We start from the raw sequence: 18,141 nt of genomic DNA, 5'->3' as shown, positions 1-18,141 counted from the left end.
AAACGGATTGTCCTAAAAATGGATTGAAGATCCCCAAAGCCCCGAAGAACACTTTGAAGATCTGAATAGAGTTCCGGATCTTGACAAAAATCTCTTCGTAGACCCAAAGAACCTCAAGGGGAGGGATTTTTATTTCTGGTAAAACTTACGAACACTCAAAGGAGAGGGTTGAAAAACACACTACTTTTGGCAAAAATTGGGTTGGACTAAGAACTTGGATTGAAGATCTTCAAAGTCTTGAAAAATACTTTGAAGATCCGAATAAGATTTTGGATCTTGACGAATATCACTCCGAAGACCCGAAGAAACTCAAGAGGGGGAGGGGAGGAGAGAGGGCAGAGCTTTACTACTATGGAGTGAGGTGGGGTTGTTTGGTGTGTAAAATCCAAAGGAGGGGGTATTTATAGGTTTTTCCGACCAATGGGAAAGAGGGACCATCTTTATCCAATGGACGAAAGAGGGTTTTTTAACTAAAGTGGGTAAAGAGGGCCTTTATACAATGGGTAAAAAGGGGTTCTCGGACCAAAATGGTTGAAGAAGGCTTTTATACAATGGGTAAAAAAGGGGCTTTTTAGGAGAGATAATCCTTAGTAAAAAAGGGGTTTTTTTGGTCTTAAGTGGGTGAAGAGGGAATTTCTTCACCCACCAAGTCAGGGGAATATCAATCCTGGCCATTGATGGCGGCACGAGAGACTAGGCCAAAGTGCACAGGGCATGGTCAGTATAGGCAGGAAGGCAATGTGTACAAAGTGTGCGGGCAATGTCATGGGTGTGTGGCGCATGGCACGTGGGGCAGTGGCATGGGTGGCAGGGGCAACACACATGGGCAGCATGCATGGGTAGCAGTGGCAGCACACATGGGCGGCAGGGGCAGCACACATGGGCAGTTGGGGCAGCACACATTGGCATCATGCATGGGCAGTAGTGGGCTATGGCTAGAGGGGGCATGGGTCCATGCCCGCAGGGGGTGCAGGCCTATGCCTATGGGGGCGTGCGGGCGTGCGGGCATGCGAGGCAGGCTTGGCTGGGCTGGCGTGCACGACATACACGCTAAAATTGTGATTTTCCACGGAAGATTGTGGGAGATCCGACGATTCGATTTTGACGTGCCATATATCGTTGGAATCCTATTTTGAGTTCTATCCATCTATGTAGTCATCTTGACTAGATTCCTTCATATATAAAAAGTCAAAATTAGACCCTCTTCTCTCCCTCGCGAGGGTTTCCAGGGTTTTAGGAAGGGGAGTGTTTCCGGGTTATTTAGGTAGGTAGGGGATGAATTTAGGGTATTTGGGGTAGGTAGGGGATTTTTTCAGGTTTCCAATGGGACTGTCCGCGTGCGCGGCATACATGGTGGAAAGTGTAATTTTTTGAGGATGATCACGAGAGATCCGTCGATCCGATTTTGACATGCCATATATCATCGGAACCATATTTTCGAGCACTATCCATCTATATGGTCATCTTGACCAGATTCATTCATATATAGAAAGTTAAAATTGGACCCTCTTCTCTCCCGCGGGGGTTTCCAGGGTTTTGGTTAGGGGAATGTTTCCATCATCATCTCTATTGATTGGAAATCGGAAGTCACGTCCAAGATCCAAATTTCATCATAGCTGGAGTAAGATGACAAAATTGGGTGTCTACAGTGCGGTCCCAAGCTATTAACGTTTAATTACGATGTCAATAGTTATGCTCGGAACTTCGATGAGGGTTTAAGGAGTGAAGAACTAGAACCCACAACCAGGTAGCATTTTCAGAACTATTAGATTTTGATTCTCTCTTTATTAATGTTTAATCTCATCATGATTTTGTGTTTGTGAGCTGTTGGGTTGGAGAGTTCTGGATGGGGCTTTCTAGTTGGAAAATCACAAATTTGCTTATGAACCAATTTGAAGATCATAAAATTCTCTCACGGATTAAATCATAAGGGGAATCCAAAACGCATTTTTAGCTGGTGAGAGTACAAAACTGTTAATTGTAATCTCATGTGAGTGAGGCACTTTGCAGCTTTTCCAGTTCTAACTCTCATTGGGAATGCCTTACCATGATTTGAATTCTGAAGTAAAAAACAATTCTCACTTATGATTTTTATGGTTGTAACACGTCTGTCAGCAAATCCTTCCTGCTTACCTTCGACACAACGTTGAAAATCTATGTCAAGTTCCTTTGGTGCTTCCCTTTACCCTCTACCATTGGCCCGCTTCTATACCTTGTAATGCAGGATCTGGAGAATAGCCGACAAGTGCGGCCGATTTGGGTTTGAGTGTTCGGTAGAGATCAAAGTCGGTGAGGATGATGTGGCCGGATTGTTGAATGAAAACGTTTCCAGGCCGAATGGCTGTTGACATTCTAATTCTAGGGTTCAAACAGAGTATAAGAGGTGAAAATGATGAAAAATGTTTTTTTTATTCATATTTGGTTTTAGAGTCAAAAGAGTAATTTCCATTTCTAAACTAACGGTGTTAGACTTTAGGGGTACGATTGATATTTTTGACACTTTAGGGTGGTATCTCATATAAGGTTTGAAAACATGGGTGGTACAAGATAATTTTCCTAAATAAAAAAGTTACAATAATTAAAAAATGGGAAAATGGTGGGTATGCCGCCAATATCAAGTATGCTAGCACCCATTGTGTTTATCTCTCTCTTCCCTTTTTTTAACATGACTCTCATATCCTTCCTGAATGATACTCCATCATGTGATCTTATTGGTGCTATCTATACTTGATATCGGTGGCATACCTATCCCTCTCCCTTAAAAAATATGTAATAATCAAACATTGAAAAGAGAAGAGGGAGAAGGAAGTGGGATGAAAAGGGTGAGAGGGATTGAAAAAGAGGAAGAGGTAGTTTCGGTTATTCTCCTTACATGCGTCCATTAAACAGCGTACAAGGACACTAACTATTGTCCTTGCGTTAGGACCTGGTCCCCACTGGAGGAAAACTTTATCCTAAAAGAAACGCCAATAATACTGGAGAGAGCTAAAGAAACAAAGACAGTAAGGTGTGTTAAAATGATTTTTGGGCAATTTATTAAAAAAAAAAAAAAAAAAAAAAAAAAAAAAAGAAAAAAAATCTCCGCAACCGATAAGGGTGGTTTCGTGTTTTACGGACAGCGGAAAACTGGTTTATCTAATTGCTTGAAAAGAAACTGTTATCCCCTCGCGCTTCTGCTCCGTCTTCACACTCCACAGTTGGCGTAGCTGACTGTTGAAGCCTTTAGAAGGGCAGTGGGTCGGGTAAGGGAAAGTGCTTTCTTTTTTCTTTGTTTCAACGAATTATGAAAGAATTTCTAAAGCTATATACGTCTTGGTTCGTAGTAGACATGCTTGAATTCCCACCAAATTCATCAAGGGCTTTGATATTTTCGGAATTCAAATACTTTTGATGTTCTGTTTGCTTCCTTGGCGGTTTGTGCCGCTTCATGCTTGCATTTCGTGGGTTGTACGAGGAATTCATGGATTTTTTTCTGCAATAATTGTTAAAAAAGAGTCTGGTGAGATTGAATAATGCTGGTTTTAGTTCAATTCTGTTAGTAGCAAGCCCTTCCATGCTTAATTTTGGGGTACATGTGAAAGTTAGAATGCATAAACTTAAGGGCTTTACCGTTTTGCAGAGCTGAAAATGTGGATTCCTATTCATGTTCTTAATGAGCACTTCCATGGTCCTATGTGAGAGCTTTATCCTTTTTAATCGTGGTGCATTTCAAAAGCCTCTTCCTTCTCACCACACATCGACTTCTTTGGTTTCATTGACTTGTGGAAGGAGGCGGCTTTGCGGGCTTATTCCAAATGCAAAAAATGGGCATTCAAGGAAGCGAACTTGGTGGCAGAAGTTCTTTTTCGATGAAGATGGAAATTGGCTTGGGTTAAAGGAGGATGATATGCTTGAGGATCCTGATGACGCAAGCCAGGAGGAAATTTCAGAGGGAGACAAGTTTGAAGCATGGAAGAGGAGAGCTGAGGCAATTACAGAGCTGAGGGAGGCACAGGAAGAAATGACAAATGCAGAGAGTCGAGAGTGGGAAGATTGGCTTGTTGGTGGGACACATGAAGTCAACAATTCTTCATGGAGTCAAGATTGGGGTGATGGAATTGAGGAATCAAGAACAGATGAACAATCTCATCCAAATAATATGATGCCTGAGAAGAGTTTTGTTGAATCTGTGACGGATTTGGTCCTTGGTAAGGAGGATGATTTGCTTTATGAAGACCGTGTATTTCGGTATGCCTCAACAAACTCGGTAAGTATATGTAGGCCTGATTGACATCTATGGACTATGATAACCAGCATTTTTTGTCTTTTCTTTTTATACAATTGAATCTCAGAATTTGGGTTGCATTATGTTCGCATTTGTGTAAATATAGTTAAGTGATGAATATGTTAGATGTGTACCACTGCCAGCTTTTCTTTGATATCTGATGAGAAAAAGGATTCATAGTTTGGTAGGACATTTTTAGTAATGCAATTATGTTGTGTAACTCTTAGAACATGTTTTTACTTTTCCAGAAAGAATGTTCAAGCAAAGTAGAGTCATCACAGGAATAAGTCCTAACCCAACTAGGAATACATGTCATAACCCAATTACAAATATACCATTCCCTATCTGGCCGCCCCACTATAAATAGGGTCGGTGGAGGGGGGAATCCCTATTGTGCCCATGTGACACACTTAACCTATATTCTAACACTCCTTCTCAAGTTGGCGTATAGATATCACACATGCCCAACTTGACTAAATAAGAATAAAACATCTTCCCAGCTAAAACCCTTTGTGAATACATTGGCTACTGATCTTTAGACTTCACAAAGGGTACACAAATCAAGCCAGCATCCAACTTCTCTTTGATGAAGTGTCTGTTAATTTTCACATGTTTGGTACGGCCATGTTGTATTGGATTATGGGCAATACTGATAGCAACCTTGTTATCACAGTAGAGTATCATGGGAAAATGAACAGGCACATCAATATCATCGAAGAGTGTGTGTAACCACAACTCACAAATCCCTTGTGCCATAACACGAAATTTTGCTTCAGAACCAGAACGAGCTACCACATTTTGCTTTTTGATACGCCATGCGACAAGATTCCCACTGACAAAGGTACAATGACCTGAAATGGACTTTCTGTCGAGAGATCCAGCCTAATCAGCATCTGTATAGTCTTTAACTTTGAGATGATTATGAAGAGATAAAAGAATCCCTTTTACTGGAGCAGATTTCAAGTACCTCAAGATACACAAGACTGCTTCCATATGGGGGGAATAGGGATCATCCATAAACTGACGACCACAACAATATCAGGCCGAGTATGAGAGAGATAGATCAGTTTGCCTACCAACCGTTGGTGACACCCTATGTCAACAGATTCACCCTCCTTTTGGTTGAGTCGTGTATTAGCTTCCATAGGTGTATCAGGACGACAACTCAATAAACCAGTCTTTAACAATAGATCAAGTATGTACTTCCTCTAGGATAGAAAGATGCCTTTAGAATATTGAGCAACTTCAATCCCAAGAAAGTACATTAGCTTCCCAAAATCCTTTTTTTTCAAACTCTCGACCAAAAAAGTCCTTGAGGCGACCAATCTTAGCACTGTCATTCCATGCCACCACAATGTCATCTACATAGATGATGAGAATAGTAATTTTATCACCAGACCTCTTTATGAACAATGTGTGGTCAACATTCCTTTGCTTATACCCCACAGATGTCATCACCTTGCGAAATCTCCCAAACCACGCTCTTGGTGACTGCTTTAAACCATAGAGAGCATACTTCAACTTATAGACCTTGCCTTGAGTTCCCTTACTGGAGAAACCTGGTGGAGTATCCATATATACTTCCTTTCAAGCCTCCATGGAGGAGAGCATTTTTGACATCAATTTGTTGGAGATCCCATTCTAGGTTCACAGCACATGAGAGCAATATTCGCACAGAGGTCAATTTGGCAACTGGTGCAGAAGTCTCCTAGTAGTCAATGCCATAAGTCTGAGTGAATCCTTTAGCTACAAGTCTCGCCTTGTACTTATCTACAGAGCCATCAATCTTCTGCTTTACCACAACACCCACTTATAACTGACTGATCTTTCTTCCGAGGAGGAGTCACTAGTTCCCATGTAACATTCTTCTTTAGGGCATCCATTTCTTCCACAATTGTGGCCTTCCATTTTCCATCTACAAGATCTTCCTACCAATTTTGGGGAACACGAACAGAAGAGAAGACACAGAAGCACGATAAGAGGGAGAAAGTGAATCATATGAAACAAAATGGGATATAGGGTGTTGAGTGCAGGTCCTAATGCCTTTTCTAAGAGCAATAGGTTGGTTAGAAGAGAAATTATAGTTGTCGCAATAGACTCAGTCGGCTCTGTATCGAGGGCTGACGAGGGGATGTGTAAAGGGCTGTAGTGGTGGTAGTGGTCTCAAGTTGCTTATTTCTGGTGTGATCCTTACTATAGACTTGAAGAGTTGAATTATCAATCTGTCTCTGAAATTCCCAATAGTAAGCTGCACGGGAGTCAACTCCTAGGCAGGAATAGTGGTCTCAATCTCCCCCTGAGCGGAAATAGTGGTTTCATCAGTAGTCTCTGTCCCCTTACTCTCTGTCGGAGATGGTAGATACACTAGAGGTGGAGCATGCAAATTCAGAGTCATCTCTTTACTGTCATTACTGGACTCCCCTTAAAGAGATGGCGAGGAATAATAGCCAACGGATGTGTGGAACACAACATCCATGGTAACTATGGTATGCCTAGTAGGAGTCAAGGATTAAAGTATCAGTATCGGTCGGTCAAAATTAAGATACGTATCGGAGGGTATCGTATCGTATAAGAGATACGCAAAGATATGCTAAAGATACACACATAAATGGATAAGAAACATTTTTAAACACTTTTGCATAAAGAATTTGTTAAAAAAAGCTATTGATAACATGTATTATGCATAAACACTAAATTGAGGGTATCACATTAAGAATTCAAGGTTTGTAGTTGTCCCATAAATGTAAAATTTTTGTTCCCAACCTTGATTTCCACTTTGGAACAAAAACCCCTCAAAAAATCGTGTTTTTCTGAAAAATTACCCATCTTGGCCATTATATGACCGTAGCGCATTGTATTGGTACATACCGATACTCACCGATATGTACCGATCGATACATACCGATACATACCAAAACGTACATTTCACCTCAATTTTATATTTTTTATAGAGCCGTATCGGTGCATATCGTATCGTATCGATATGTATCGGTGGTGTATTGATGCATATCGGTATGTATCGTAGGATATATACCGATACGAAAGGATTTTAAAAATTTCATGTATCGTATCGGTGTGTGTTGTATCGGTCGGCTAAATTTAAGATACGTATCGGAGGGTATCGTATCGGTATCGGAGATACTTTAAACCATGAGTAGGAGGATGGTGGCACTTATATCCTTTCTAAGTAGGTGAATAACCTAGAAAGATGCACTTAATGTTGCGAGGTTCTAATTTTCCTGGTTAGTGGTGATCCCTAGCATAGCAAGAACACCCAAAAGTCTTATGAGGAATTAGAAAGGAGTTATCCCCATGAAGAATGATAACAAGAGTATGGGAATCAAGAACCCTAGTAGGCATGTGGTTGATCAAGTAGGCAGCAGTCAGAATAGCATCACTCCCATACTGAGATGGAACCTGTCTTGCAAACATTATTGCGCGGGAAACATCCAGTAAGTGTCTGTTCTTGCGTTTGGAAACCCATTCTGAGTGGGAGTGTCGACGTAGCTAGTTTGATGAAGGACTCCATGTTCAACAAGGTACCTTTGAAACTAACCCTCCAATATATTCAGTACCATTATCACTACGAAGAATTTTCAGAGTAGTATTGAACTGAGTCTAAATCATCTGGTGGAAGCATTGAAAGCAATTGAACACCTCACTTTTATGCTGCATCATATATATTCATGTTGTGCGAGAGTGACAATCAATGAAGGATACAAACTAACGTTTACCAGAGATAGATGTCTGACGAGATGGACCCTACACATCAAAGTGAACCAAATGGAAAAGTTCAGAACTTATTTTGTTTAAGGAAAAATAACTAGAACGAGTTTGCTTTACCAGAATACAGGCTTCACAAATAAATTCATCCTTACTATAGTGTTTAGCTAACTGTGGAAATAAAAGAGATAATGCTCCAAGAGGAGGAACCGACAATGCCACTGTTGCAGATCAGAGTGTTGTTGATGAGGAATAGTAGAGACTGCAATTGTAGGAAGACAACCGTCATCTGCAAATAGAGATCACCTTGCACCTTACCACATCCAATCATCTTCCATATTACCAGATACTGGAAAATGCAGTGGAAAGGAAAAAAGGTTACTGGACAATTCAAATCCCTAGTAAGGCTACCAATGGATAGCAGATTAGTAGTAAAATTAGGGATATGTAAAACTGAATTTAAAGTGAAATAGTTAGAACACTGAATAGAACCCTTTCCAAGGACAGAAGATAGGGTGCCATTTGCAACCCTCACTTTTTCTCTGCCTGAGGTAATGTAGAACTAAGATAACAAGGCCAACTTAATCCTAATGCTGCATGATACTCTCAAAGAACAACCACAATCGAAGTAGGACAATAGCACAAATAGATCAGCTAAAAGAGAAATCAGATCTGGAACATTTAAAGCTATCGATCCCAATACTAGGGTTTCTCTGATCAGATCAGTAGTGCTGATAACAGGGGCTTACAAGACTTCAAATAGCTCCAAATCAACTTAATACAATGAACCAAAGTCCAAGAGAATAATAGGAATTGAAACAGATCTATCGATCTCAGTTCTGGACAGCACAGTCACTAAAGACAAGAAAAGAAGATTTTAAATATCTCTCTAATGACTGGTCAGAATGACCAGATCTTTTGGTTGATTGATTGTCCAGATGGGAGGGTGGCTCGATCCAAGTTTCAGCCAATAGAATTGGCTGAAACTGCTTCAGGTAACCAGCAACCAAAATAGAAGGTTTCAAGATTTCTGGGCGGAGCTGGGTTTGTGAATACCTGGTTCAATAATCAGCAGTAGAATACTCGAGGGGGCTTGAAGAAGAGGACCTCTCGGGCTTCACACTGCAGAGAGTCAATTAGATCAAACGCCAATTCCATCAGCCTTGATCAAACACAAGACAACTCTTCATGGAGAAAACAATAGCAACAACCATTAATTTGCTTATCAAAATCCTTTCAGCTTTAGGAGCCTCCTCTTCTTTATTTATAATGTTGATGGGGGAGGGAATTACAAAATAGAAGGTTCCTTAAAAGGAAACCTTAATTTAGTCTCCTGATATAATACTTACTAAAAACTGAAATTAGGAACTGTTATAAACCCAAGATCTGTAACCAATAACTTGAGAGAGTAAGAGAAGAGAGAAAGAGATTGAGAGAGAAAAAGAGAAGAGAGACTGCAAGAGGGGAGCAGCCGAGCGTTATCTCAGTCCCCCTCTACCATCAATATTTATTAACTCCAAAAGAAGTGCAATCAAACTAGGAAACTAAGTCCTTGTGCCACAAGCAAGATAAAATAGGAAGTCTATCCTAATTAGTAAGTAGAGATCTATTCTAATTAGGGAAAGAAATAAACTAAAGCAGGAAAGTAAAACTCATCCACGATAGGGACACTCCTTATATCGTGGTACATATTTTAACACTCCCTCTCAAGCTGGAGTATACATATATCAAAAGAAAACTTCCAGCTTTGACCAACAAGAATAGAAAATTAAACATAACACCGGTCTTGAGTAGTAGTGGTAGACGCTAGAGAGCACAAAGCGAACTCCAATCATTCACATTATAAAGTCAGTAGCATCAAAGGCGCTTCCCAAGGAATGCAGGTAGTAAGTAGCAAGTCGCAACAACAGGTTGCGGGGGTAAGCATATATCGACATCAGGTGCCGAGGTAAGCAAGTAGCAGCATTGGGTGCCGAGATAACTAGTACCAGAATAAAGCAGATAATATAAGAACTGCAATTGAGTAGATAATAACTCTAATCTCCCCCTCACGTGTAGCATTACACGTGGACATACAATGTCCAATAATTAGCATCTCAAAGGATGAGCAGTATAAAATCCCATAATCAAGAGCAACACAAGAAAAGAATTTCCAATCTCCCCCTGACTATAGCAAATCTGAATAGAGGACTCCAATTGCTACGCATGCAAGTACCAATTTTCCTAAAAGCTATAAATTCCAAATTGAGGCGATCCAGGGGTCCAAGACCCTAAATTGGGTGCTATGTGCTTAAAAATGGCAAATCTACAATTAATCCACGCAATCAAGGGTTTAAAACCCATCACTAACCATAATTATGGGCCCATTCAAGCATATAATAGCCAATTAATGGAGTAATGGCATTCTGGTAAATAACCAGAATTTTCAAGGGGTCAATTTGGTAGTTAAAGAGCCAATGGGACAACAAGGGAATTGGTATTAATTAACGAGGGTTAAACTTGGAAGAGGAAACAAATAAGGACAAGAGGCACTTAGTGGTAATGGGAGGGGCAAATATGGAAAACCAGAAATAAGGCTTTGAAACAAGGACCACGATTTAGACTTCAACCTCAAGACATAACCAAGGCGGCAGTGATTCTTCAAAACCAAGAAAATTCTGGCGGAATTTGAGTAGCAATGTAGCAACTCAATAGCAACTAGGAAATCGATTCAGCAGCGCAAGAAGATGGAACAGCGTCAACCATCGACTGTGATAAACCCAGGCAACCCTAGTTCTTGCAATCGGGAAACACAGAATGCATTATCTGAAATTATATCCGAAGGTGTAACGGCAACAATCATCCAAGCCAGAAAAAAACAGGTTTTCAGCAACAATGCTGAAAGGAGAACTAGGAGAAAGGGGAAGGAAACAGAGACCTTCGGCCACGATTCACTCTTCTTCTTCCTTGTGTTGAATAGACGATGATGGTAGAGCAGCATGATTCAAACCTGATTTGGGAGCAGCCATAGTACGGCTGGAATGGGGATGGATAGGAAACAATTCACCAACATACCAGATCCAAAGTGCAATCAGCGAACCCTATTCTTCTTCCTATGACAGTCACAATGCAAACCCCAGCTTCTTCTTCGATTGATAAAAAACTTAATCAGCAGGGTAGCAATAGGAGTCGATAACCTTGGAAACCGATTATAGCAGCAGCAGCAGCAGCAGCAGCAGGAGGAAACAATCAGTTTCCAATTAAAAAGATCAATCGACCAGCAGTAGTATAAACGATAACAGAGTTTTTTTTTTTTTCAGCAACACTACTCAAAAATGGGCTTTGATACATGTTTCGAAACCAAGATCTATAACCAGTATCTTGAGAGAGTAAGAGAAGAGAGAAAGAGATTGAGAGAGAACAAAAGAAGAGAGACTGCAAGAGGAGTGTATTTCCCAGTCCCCCTTACCATCAATATTTATTAACTCCAAAATAAGTACAGTCAAACTAGGAAACTAAGTCCTTGTGCCACAAGCAAGATAAAATAGGAAGTCTATCCTAATTAGTAAGTAGAGATCTATCCTAACTAGGGAAAGAAATAAACTAAAGCAGGAGGGTAAAATTCATCCACGATAGGGACACTCCTCTTATCGTGGTACATATTTTAACAGGAACTAACTGAAATTAGAAACTAGCTGAAAAAAGAAACTAACAACTAATGACTTCACTTAACTAATAATTTGACTCCTAAGAAAACAAATATAACATAAATTGAACCCAACTAAAAAGGAAACTAATGAAAAAGAAACAAATTAGTTGATCCCGTATTCAACCTTAGAGCCATTAGTTTAGGCCTATTAAAGTGGCCTATAACACTTAAAAACATTTGGGGTCAAAGGTCTTACATGTATGAAACCCAAGGATTAAAGTATTGGTATCGATCACCGTATCGGTTGGCCAAAATTAAGATACATATCGTATCGTATCGGAGATACGGTAAGATACGCTAAAGATATGCACATAAATGGATAGGAAACACTTTATTATACACTTTTTCATAAAAAAATAGTTAAAAAAAAGCTATAGATAACATGTATATGCATAAACACTAAATTGAGAGTATTGCACTAAGAATCCAAGATTTGTAGTTGTCTATAAATGTAAAATCCTTCTTCCCAACCTTGATTTCCACTTTAGTTAGAGAGAAAAATGGCTGACAGCAACTTTGGCCATTATATGATTGTAGCTCACCGTATCATACCGTATCCAATACATATTGATACATATCGATACGTACCGATACATATCGAAACGTATATTTCACCTTGATTTTTAGTTTCCATAGAGTATCGGTACTGTTGCTGCCGAAAATCCGTATGAGCTGATCCTGCACAAGCACAGACGGCAGAGGCCCGGAGCTTTGTCCGGGGTTAGTCCTCCGACGCTCAAGTTAGGGATCGGCTGCACAGTTTTTGTTACAAGAGTAATAGTGTGGGTATTGATGCTTACCTTCTTCCTTCTTCGCGGGCCCTCTTATATAGCTTTTAGGGTTTAGGGTTTCCCTTTTCCTTGGAGGAGTCCTCCTCAGGTCCACCTCCTTTCCTTTTAGAGTTCTACTCGGATACGTCCTATCCCCTTCGTGGGGATATTCTCTTCACGCGGTTAGTATGGTAGAGTCCTTGCAGCCTCTATCAGGTGGGTGACACGTGTCCAGGTGCGCGACGCGTGTCCTTACCCTACTGGGCAGTCAATTTGGCCGTATCAGGAGCCCCCTTACTCCAACCAAGAGACCCTTCTTGTGGGAGTAATCAAATTTTGTCATCTTTTCTCTTTTCTTTCTCCTTTTCTTCTTTTTATTTTTTATTTTTTTTACGTCTCTTCGGCCTTATTTCTTCGGCTTCGGCTTTAGTTCTACTTGCGACCGAGACCTTTGGTTAGCCGACGTGAAGACCTTCTGTCAGTTCGGCTCGGCCCTGCCCGAGCCCCCAAACGAGGTAAGGACCTTCGGTCAGTTCGGTTCGGGCTTATCCGAGCCCCCGCCCAAGGTGAGGACCTTTAGTCAGGTCCGTTCGGCTTTTGCCTGAACTCCCAACCGAGGTGAGGACCTTCGGTCAGGTCTGCTCGGCCTTGGCCTGAGCCCCCAACCGAGGTGTGGACCTTCGGTCAGTTCGGCTCAGGCTTGTCCGAGCCCCCGACTGAGGTGAGGACCTTCGGTTAGGTCCGTTCGGCCTTGGCCGAACTCCCAACCGAGGTGTGGACCTTTGGTTAGTTCGGCTCGGCCTTGCCCCAGCCCCCGACCGAGGTAAGGACCTTCGGTCAGGTTCGTTCTGCCTTGGCCTGAACTCCCAATGGAGATAAGGACCTTCGGTCAGGTCCGTTCGGCTTTTGCCTGAACGCCCGACCGAGGTAAGGACCTTCGGTCAGGTCCGTTCGGCCTTTGCCTGAACTCCCAACCAAGGTGAGGACCTTCGGTTGGGTCCGTTCGGCTTTTGCCTGAACTCCCAACCGAGGTAAGGACCTTCGGTCAGGTCCGTTTGGCTTTTGCCTGAACTCCCAATAGAGGTAAGGACCTTCGGTCAGTTCGGTTCGGCCTTTGCCTGAACTCCCAACCGAGGTAAGGACCTTCGGTCAGGTCCGTTCGGCCTTAACCTGAGCCCCCGACCGAGGTGTGGGCCTTCGGCCAGGTCCGTTCGGCCTTGGCCTGAACTCCCAACCAAGGTGAGGACCTTCGGTCAGGTCCGTTCAGCTTTTGCCTAAACTCCCAACTGAGGTAAGGACCTTCGATCAGTTCGGTTCGGCCTTGGCTCGAACTCCCAACCGAGGTAAGGACCTTCGGTCAGGTCCGTTCGGCCTTGGCCCGAGCCCCCAACCAAGGTGTGGGCCTTCGGCCAGGTTCGTTCGGCCTTGGCCTGAACTCCTAACCGAGGTGAGGACCTTCGGTCAGGTCCATTCGGCTTTTTCCTGAACTCCCAACCGAGGTAAGGACCTTCGGTTAGTTCGGTCAGTTCGGTTCGGCCTTGGCCTGAACTCCCAACCGAGGTAAGGACCTTCGGTCTGGTTCGTTCGGGCGTAAACCTCGAGGGTTGGTACTTGGTGACGTGGCGGCGCCATTAATGCTCGGGTAGTCGTACCATTTTTCTTCCATCTATATAGTGTGGGGGTCCATTTGTGGGGCACTTTTCTTTTTCCCTCGGAGAGCCTTCCTTCGGTCTCTGTGATTCCTTCGGAGAGCTTACTCTCGGTCTCGGCTTTCCTTTAGTTTAGCAATACTCCGAAAGTATGTTCCATGTCTTGTTCGTCGGGCTACAGTCCGTCGTCCTCCTAAAGGACAAAGTCTAACCGTAGGCGTCGGAGTCCAGGGGAGGTCCAAGGGATGTCCTCGGACTCCACTGATTTGCCCTCTGCCCATGACTCATCGTCTGCGGCCTCGCCGTCTGGGTCCAGGGTGGCTCAAATAGTGCAGGATTTAGGGAGAGGATGCTCGATTCCCGAGCCCAGACCCAGGAACCCTTAGAGGTGGAGGCTCTCCACATCGTATCCACTATAGATGAGGCGGAATTGGAGGAGTTGAGGGCCTTCTTCGGTATCTCGGACGCTTTCGAGCTCCGGCTGCCCAGACCGTCTGACCAAGCCAGCTATCAGAACTCCGAAGAGCTGTGCTTGTACAAGGAGGTGTTTAAGGCCGGCCTTCGGCTTGCCCTCCATCCCTTCTTCGCCCGAGTGTTTCGGCAGTACGGGATTTGTCCGACCCAACTGACGCCGAACGGATGGCGGCAGGTGCTCAGCTTCGTCGTCCTTTTCTCAAGGCACCAAAGGCCTCTCTCCCTTCCTCTCTTCATCAACTGCTTCTTCCTTCAGGCCTGTAAGGGGCTTTCGGGCTGGTACTACTTTTGCCCCCGAAAGGACCTTCGGCTGCTGAGTGGTTACCCAACGTCGATCCACGGGTGGAAGGAGAAGTTCTTCGTGAGGTCGTCCGAGGGGGTGCCCTTCAGCACTGTCTAGGATATCCCTGACTTGAGGGAGGTGAACTCCGCCCCTGCCCTTTTTGGGGCAGACGCGGAGTCGTTGGCGATGGCGAGGCAGCAAGAAACCTGCCCTCCAGTCGAGGCCGACTGCCTTAAGTTCGATGCCATACTGTTCAGATTCGGGCTTAGCCCGGGTGAGTTAGGCCAGCCCAAGTTTATTTCCCTCGGGCAATCGGTGTTTCGTACTGACTCCCTTCGTTTCTTCATGCAGTGCAAATCTCCAGGGCCAAGGCTAGGGCTGCCACAGTGGCGAGGCAAGCCCAAATAAGGGAGGCCAGGGAGCGGGATGCCCAGTAGTAATAGAGGCCGAAGAGAAAAGAGAAGAAGGGGCCCTCCTCCGAGACTCCGAAGAAAAGATCTAGGGGCGAGGGACTAAGCACCGAGGCAGTCCAGGCCCTCGCTGCTCCGGGCCATGACATGCCTGCCCGAGACTCCCCCGTCGTGGACTTCAGAAGCCCAATGGTGGGGAACATGAGGGCCGAAGTTGGATTTGTCCCTCAGTGGTCGGTCAAGGAAGACACGTTGGCAGTCGGGCATGTTGCTCGTGAGCTGGTAATGAAGGGTAGTCTTCCCCGAGATGCCGCCGAAGCTCAACGACAAGGGATGGCGGCTATGATAACCAACTCCTGCATCTACATGGCTGGGGTAAGCTTCGGTCCTCTAACCTTTGTTTATTTATCATCACAACATTCTGACCATCGGTGTCTCATGTAGGCTCAAAACCAAATGGGTCAGCTGGCGGTTCGGGCTGAAGCTATGGGCCGAGATCTCGAGATCGCCGAACGAGAGAAGTTAGTCCCGGAGAATGAGCGTTCGGTCCTCCTCGAGAAGGTGGAGCACCTGGAAACGGACCTCCTCACGTGCCAGGAATGCGATCGGAAGCTTGCGGAGCTGAAGTCGCATATGAAGGCAAGGGTTCAGGAGGCTGAGGCCCGAGGGGCCGAGAAGTATAGATCCTCCGAGGACTTTCGAGAAGAGATTAAACGTGCCATCGCCCCTGGGTTCACAATGGGCGCTACCGAGGTCCGAGACTGGGTCCTTGAGCGTTACCTAGGGGTCTCTTTCGAGGACAGCGGGCTCATCTTCGAAGAGGAGTGTATTGAGGCGGCCCCATCAGCCACCAAGGTTGCCGATGCCGACGGTGGAGGCTGCAGTGAGGAAGGTGAGGTTCAGCCACAACGCGAGGTCCCTCCGACTCCCAGTCACGATGGCTCCGATCGGGAGACCCACCATGTCGAGGATGAGGCCGTGAATCCGATGGAAGCCCTTTGAAGCCACCCTGGGTCTTGGCTCAGCCTTTGAGCTTTGTTTTTGATATGAGCCTTCGGGTCTTTTCATGTACTCTCAGCCTTCGGGTCTTTTTTATGTAATCTCGGCCTTTGGGTCTTTTTATGTACTCTCGGCCTTCGGGTCTTTTTTTAATGAATGTATTTCCCTTCGTATGCTTCGACTTTCACTTTTTCGTGTTCTTTCGGGTAAGGTGATCTTTAGCCCGTAGGTAGGTGCAAGAGGGCCGAAACCCATTGTTGGCAGCCTAAGGATCTGCACGTCTACTTTAGCACGGCTCGGTCCCGCTCCCTCGGCTTATCCGAGAGGTTTCCCGACTCCGAGGGCTGTGGACTTTTAAGGGATCTTGAACAAGTGTGGTTTTCACCAAGTGTTATGTTCCCCCTCAGCTCCGGCCGAAGGGTCTTTTAAACTCTGGTATTGATTCGAAGATCCAGCCGAGGGCAGATCCTTCGACCGTCGTCACTCCTTACCAAATTGAGGACCTTCGGTCAGGTCCCGTCGGCCTGGGCCCGAGCCCTCGACCGAGGTGTAGACCTTCGGTCAGATCGGCTCGGCCTTGGCCTGAGCCCCTAACTGAGGTGGACCTTCGGTAAGTTTGGATCGGCGTTGCCTGAGCCCCCGACCGAGGTAGGGACCTTCGGTCAGTTCGGCTCGGCCTTTGCCTGAGCTCTCCACCGAGGTGAGGACCTTCGGTCAGCTCCGCTCGGCCTTTGCCTGAGCTCTCCACCGAGGTGAGGACCTTCGGTCAGCTAGGCTCGGCCCGGCCTTTGCCTGAGCCCCCGACCGAGGTGAGGACCTTCGGTCAGCTCGGCTCGACCTTTGCCTGAGCCCCCAACCGAGGTAGGGACCTTTAGTCAGCTCGGCTCATCCTTTGCCTGAGCTCTCCATAGTGGTGAGGACCTTCGGCTGTATCCGTTCGGCAGTGTTAAGGTCACCAGACAGGAGAATTCCTCTCAATTTCCGTAAACCAGCTTTCGTATTTTTCATGAATAAGATCCTCTGGAGTTTAGGATGAGGAATTACAACTTAAAAGTGCATAGGAGCAAAAATTGTAAAAATATTACAAAAACAAGTGTGCTTGCTACTTTACTACTGATAAAATTTTCTTAAGTTCTTAGAGTTCCAAGATTGGGGTACCCTTTCACCCCCCGTAGTCTTCAGGTGATAGGACCTTGGTCGTATTACCCTTGAGACTCTGTAGGGACCTTCCCAATTTGGTGCTAGCTTCCCTTGATGTCTTGGGTCTGATACTTTAGCCCTTCAGAGGACGAGGTCACCCATTTTGAACTCGTTCTTTTGAACTTTGGTGTTGTAGTGCCTCGTAAACCTCTGTTGGTAAGCGGCCATCCTTTCTTGCGAGGTGTCCTTGACTTCGGCCAAGAGGTCTAAATTCGCTCGGAGCCCTCCATCGTTTTCCTCTTCATTGTAGTACTAAATCTGATGGGTTACGGCCCCTATCTCCACTGGAAGTACAGCTTCAGTGCCATAAGTTAAAATGAAGGGTGTTTCTCCAGTGGCCGATCTCTCAATTGTGCGGTAGGCCCAGAGGATGTGGTGCAACTTGTCTGCCCATAGTCCTTTGGCGTCATCCAGTCTCTTCTTTATTCCTTGAAGCAGTGTACGGTTGGTTACCTCTGTCAGCCCGTTGGTCGGTGGATAACCGACAGATGTTTTCCTATGGTCAATGCCGAGGGCATCACAGAACAAGCCGAAGGTTGGGTTGGCGAATTGAGTTCCATTGTCCGTTACCACAACCCGAGGGATTCCAAATCGATAGACTACCGCCCTCTGGAGGAAGTCCCTTACGTTCTTTTCTGTTATCGTCGCCAGTGCTTCTGCCCATTTCGTGAAGTAGTCTAC

At 44.8% G+C, this 18,141-nt stretch overlaps 1 protein-coding gene across 2 annotated transcripts in view; it reads left to right on the top strand.

The window, feature by feature from the left end:
- Window positions 1–3,069: 3,069 nt before the first annotated feature.
- Window positions 3,070–18,141, top strand: part of LOC122070277 (chloroplast envelope membrane protein) — an 88,721-nt gene continuing 73,649 nt past the window's right edge. The window contains exons 1-2 of one of the 2 annotated variants that reach the window (XM_042634403.1): window positions 3,070–3,242; window positions 3,620–4,246. In XM_042634403.1, coding sequence (XP_042490337.1) covers window positions 3,644–4,246 — 603 coding nt within the window. In that variant the 5' untranslated portion in view covers window positions 3,070–3,242; window positions 3,620–3,643. The remainder of the gene's footprint in view (window positions 3,243–3,619; window positions 4,247–18,141) is intronic. The other variant, XM_042634402.1, reaches the window with a different exon arrangement.

Source organism: Macadamia integrifolia, unplaced genomic scaffold (genome assembly GCF_013358625.1).
Source record: "Macadamia integrifolia cultivar HAES 741 unplaced genomic scaffold, SCU_Mint_v3 scaffold870, whole genome shotgun sequence".
Lineage (NCBI taxonomy): Eukaryota > Viridiplantae > Streptophyta > Magnoliopsida > Proteales > Proteaceae > Macadamia > Macadamia integrifolia.
The sequence above is the reverse complement of the archived record's forward strand: the minus strand, read 5'-3'. Positions and strand labels throughout refer to the sequence as shown.